At 47.0% G+C, this 5,000-nt stretch overlaps 1 protein-coding gene across 1 annotated transcript in view; it reads right to left on the reverse strand.

Annotated features, from left to right (window-relative positions):
* Positions 1-5,000, reverse strand: part of LOC127659833 (proton channel OTOP1-like) — a 9,120-nt gene that overhangs the window by 1,700 nt on the left and 2,420 nt on the right. Inside the window, exons 3-5 of the mRNA XM_052149780.1 lie at positions 1,749-1,807; positions 619-746; positions 1-35 (exon numbers count right to left, since the gene is read on the reverse strand). The exon at positions 1-35 is cut by the window's left edge and continues 843 nt beyond it. Coding sequence (XP_052005740.1) covers positions 1-35; positions 619-746; positions 1,749-1,807 — 222 coding nt within the window. The remainder of the gene's footprint in view (positions 36-618; positions 747-1,748; positions 1,808-5,000) is intronic.

Below are 5,000 nucleotides of genomic sequence, written 5' to 3' on the forward strand. Positions count from 1 at the left end.
GCTCGTGCTGCAGTTACACTGAGGCTCCGCGTCCACTGCAGACACACAGAGAGACACACATCGGTTTTAAAAGCTCCAAACTGATTGGCTGCCTTCACACTATCAAAGGGAAATTATTTTATTGATACATTTTTGAGGCATCGATACATTAACATCAGCCAACATTAGAAGTCTAATTTGTGTATTCTGATGTAATAGCTTTGGGAGACCACAAGGGGGCAACATCACATTTACTGAAGCTGGTCGTGACATGAACGAGACACACGTTATGAGCTGATGGCAGTCCTAAATTACGAAGGTTTTACTTCAAGAATAAAAAAGTGACGTTTGTGAGTTTGCAGGTGTGTGTGACGCTGGTGTAACTCGATTAGAAATGGCAACGCTTATGCAATTTCTCTGTATGTAGCCTTGAATAGATCTCATTAAACCATAAAAACACATATTTGTAACTTGAAAATAAAGTGTGTAGGCTCATAATTATTCGCCATATATCAGTAACGACTAGAGTAAATAGTTGAGCTCCATGACGCGCTCTTGCGCACACACACACACACACACACACACACACACACACACACACACACACACACTCGCACAGACACTTGCGCACACATGTACCTGTGGTGAGATTATAACCCAGTTCAGTTAAGCGTCTGTGGTGGTTGCTGAGGAAATGTTCGGCCTCTGACATCACACCGTTACACCACAGCAGCAGATTCGTGAAGACTGCGTGAATCACACCAAACCTGCTCAACAGAAACATCACTAAACATCACACAAACACACAATAACATCACAAACACACAATAACACATCTGTTACAGCGGCATCTGACTCTACACGCACATTCATGACCACTGGAGTGAGACACACACACACGAGTCACTGACTGACTTCTAAAAACATTTTAAAGGGGCAGTTCACCAAACATGAACATTCTGTCATCATTTACTCACCCTCATGTCATCCCAGATGTGTGTGACATTCTTTCTTCTGCAGAACACAAATGAAGATATTTAGAAGAATATTTCAGCTCTGCGGGTCCATACAATACAAGTGAATGAAGACCAGACCTTCATAAAAGTAATCCATACGACTCCACTGTTTTAATCCATGTCTTCAGAAGTGATATGATAGATGTGGACAGGGCTTGAGTCTCCACCAGACATGGATTAAACCACTGGAGTCGTATGGGGCAGTGGTGGCTCAGTGGTTGAGGCTCAGGGTTACTGACCAGAAGGTCAGGGGTTCAAGCCCCAGCACCACCAAGATGCCACTGTTGTGCCCTTGAGCAAGACACTTAACTCCAGTTTGCTCCAGGGGGATTGTCCCTGTAATAAGTGCTCTGTAAGTTGCTTTGGATAAAAGCGTCTGCCAAATGCATAAATGTAAATGTATGGATTACTTTTATGCTGCTTTGTGTGCTTTTTGGAGCTTCAAAGTTCTGGTCACATTCACTTGTATTGTATGGACCCGCAGAGCTGAAAAATTCTTCTAAATATCTTCATTTGTGTTCTGCAGAAGAAAGAAAGTCACACACATCTGGGATGACATGAGGGTGAGGAAATGATGACAGAATGTTTATGTTTGGTGAACTGACTTGAGAAACTGATTCAAAGCTAATGCACTTTTAGAGAGAGAGAGAGAGAGACAGAGAGAAAGAGAGAGAGAGAGAGAGAGAGAGAGACAGAGAGAGAGAGAGAGAGAGAGAGAGAGAGAGAGAGAGAGAGATTAATAGAGAGATTTACCTTTCAAATGTTTCATATTTCTTGATAACATCTTTGATGTGGAACCACAGGAAATGCACCTGCAATCAGAATCAGATACATTGACTGATCCGGTAACAGGCCATGTGTTACTTGACAGTAACGGGACATGTGTGACGTGACAGTAACGTGACATGTGTAACGTGACAGTAAGGGGACATGTGTAAGGGGACATGTGTGACGTGACATTAACGGGACATGTGTAACGTGACAGTAAGGGGACATGTGTAACGTGACAGTAAGGGGACATGTGTAAGGGGACATGTGTAAATGTGACAGTAAGGGGACATGTGTGACGTGACAGTAAGGGGACATGTGTAAACGTGACAGTAAGGGGACATGTGTGACGTGACAGTAAGGGGACATGGGTGACGTGACAGTAACGGGACATGTGTGACGTGACAGTAATGTGACATGTGTAACGTGACAGTAAGGGGACATGTGTAAGGAGACATGTGTGACGTGACATTAACGGGACATGTGTAACGTGACAGTAAGGGGACATGTGTAACGTGACAGTAAGGGGACATGTGTAAGGGGACATGTGTAAATGTGACAGTAAGGGGACATGTGTGACGTGACAGTAAGGGGACATGGGTGACATGACAGTAACGGGACATGTGTGACGTGACACTAAGGGGACATGTGTGACGTGACAGCAACGGGACATGTGTAACGTGACAGTAACGGGACATGTGTAACGTGACAGTAACGGGACATGTGTAATGTGACAGTAAGGGCACATGTGTGACGTGACAGTAACAGGACATGTGTGACGTGACAGTAACAGGACATGTGTGACATGAGAGTAAGGGGACATGTGTAACGTGAAAGTAATGGGACATGAGTGACGTGACAGTAACGGGACGTGTGTGACGTGACAGTAACGGGACGTGTGTGACATGACATTAACGGGACGTGTGTGACGTGACAGTAAGGGGACGTGTGTAATGTGCGGGACATGTGTAACGTGACACTAACGGGACATGTGTAAGGGGACATGTGTAAATGTGACAGTAAGGGGACATGTGTGACGTGACAGTAACGGGACATGTGTGACGTGACAGTACGGGACATGTGTAACGTGACAGTAAGGAGACATGTGTGACGTGACAGTAACGGGACATGTGTGACGTGACAGTAACGGGACATGTGTGACATGAGAGTAAGGGGACATGTGTAACGTGACAGTAATGGGACACGAGTGACGTGACAGTAACGGGACGTGTGTGACGTGACAGTAACGGGACGTGTGTGACGTGACAGTAACGGGACGTATGTGACGTGACAGTAATGGGACGTGTGTAACGTGACAGTAAGGGGATGTGTGTAACGTGACAGTAAGGGGACGTGTGTAACGTGACAGTAGTGGGACATGTGTAACGTGACAGTAACGGGACATGTGTAAGGGGACATGTGTAAACGTGACAGTAAGGGGACATGTCTGACGTGACAGTAACGGGATATGTGTGACGTGACAGTACGAGACATGTTTAACGTGACAGTAAGGGGACATTTGTGACGTGATAGTAACGGGACATGTGTGACGTGACAGTACCGGGACATGTGTGAAGTGACACTAACGGGACATGTGTGACGTGACAGTAACGGGACATGTGTGACGTGACAGTAATGGGACATGTGTGATGTGACAGTAACGGGACATGTGTGACATGAGAGTAAGGGGACATGTGTAACGTGACAGTAATGGGACACGAGTGACGTGAAAGTAACGGGACACGTGTGACGTGACAGTAACGGGACGTGTGTGACGTGACAGTAAGGGGACATGTGTAACGTGACAGTAACGGGACGTGTGTGACGTGACAGTAAGGGGACGTGTGTAACGTGACAGTAGCGGGACATGTGTAATGTGACAGTAACGGGACATGTGTGACGTGACAGTAAGGGGACATGTGTAACGTGACAGTAACGGGACGTGTGTGACGTGACAGTAAGGGGACGTGTGTAATGTGACAGTAGCGGGACATGTGTAATGTGACAGTAGCGGGACATGTGTAATGTGACAGTAACGGGACGTGTGTGACGTGACAGTAAGGGGACGTGTGTAACGTGACAGTAGCGGGACATGTGTAATGTGACAGTAACGGGACATGTGTGACGTGACAGTAACGGGACATGTGTAACGTGACATTAAGGGCACATGTGTAACGTGACAGTAACGGGACATGTGTGACGTGACAGTAACGGGACATGTGTGACATGAGAGTAAGGGGACATGTGTAACGTGACAGTAAGGGGACAGGAGTGATGTGACAGTAACGGGACGTGTGTGACGTGACAGTAACGGGACGTGTGTGACATGATAGTAAGGGGACATGTGTGACATGAGAGTAAGGGGACATGTGTAACGTGACAGTAATGGGACAGGAGTGACGTGACAGTAAGGGGACATGTGTGACATGAGAGTAAGGGGACATGTGTAACATGACAGTAATGGGACAGGAGTGACGTGACAGTAACGGGACGTGTGTGACGTGACAGTAACGGGTCGTGTGTAACGGGACATGTGTAACATGACAGTAACGGGACGTGTGTAACGTGACAGTAAGGGGACATGTGTAACGTGACAGAAACGGGACACGAGTGACGTGACAGTAACGGGACATGTGTAATTAGACATGTGTAAGGGGACATGTGTAACGGGACAGTAACGGGACACGAGTGACGTGACAGTAACGGGACATGTGTAACGGGACATGTGTAAGGGGACAGTAACGGGTCATGTGTACCGGGACAGTAACGGGACGTGTGTAACGTGACAGTAAGGGGATATGTGTAACGTGACAGTAACGGGACACAAGTGACGTGACAGTAACGGGACATGTGTAAGGGGACATGTGTAACAGGACATGTGTAATGGGACAGTAACGGGTCATGTGTAACAGGACAATAACGGGACATGTGTAACGTGACAGTAACGGGACACGAGTGACGTGACAGTAACGGGACATGTGTAACGGGACATGTGTAAGGGGACATGTGTAAGGGGACAGTAACGGGTCATGTGTAACGTGACAGTAAGGGGATATGTGTAACGTGACAGTAACGGGACACGAGTGACGTGACAGTAACGGGACATGTGTAAGGGGACATGTGTAACAGGACATGTGTAATGGGACAGTAACGGGTCATGTGTAACAGGACAATAACGGGACATGTGTAACGTGACAGTAACGGGACACGAGTGACGTGACAGTAACGGGACATGTG

Source organism: Xyrauchen texanus, chromosome 19 (genome assembly GCF_025860055.1).
Source record: "Xyrauchen texanus isolate HMW12.3.18 chromosome 19, RBS_HiC_50CHRs, whole genome shotgun sequence".
NCBI classification, from domain to species: Eukaryota; Metazoa; Chordata; class Actinopteri; order Cypriniformes; family Catostomidae; genus Xyrauchen; species Xyrauchen texanus.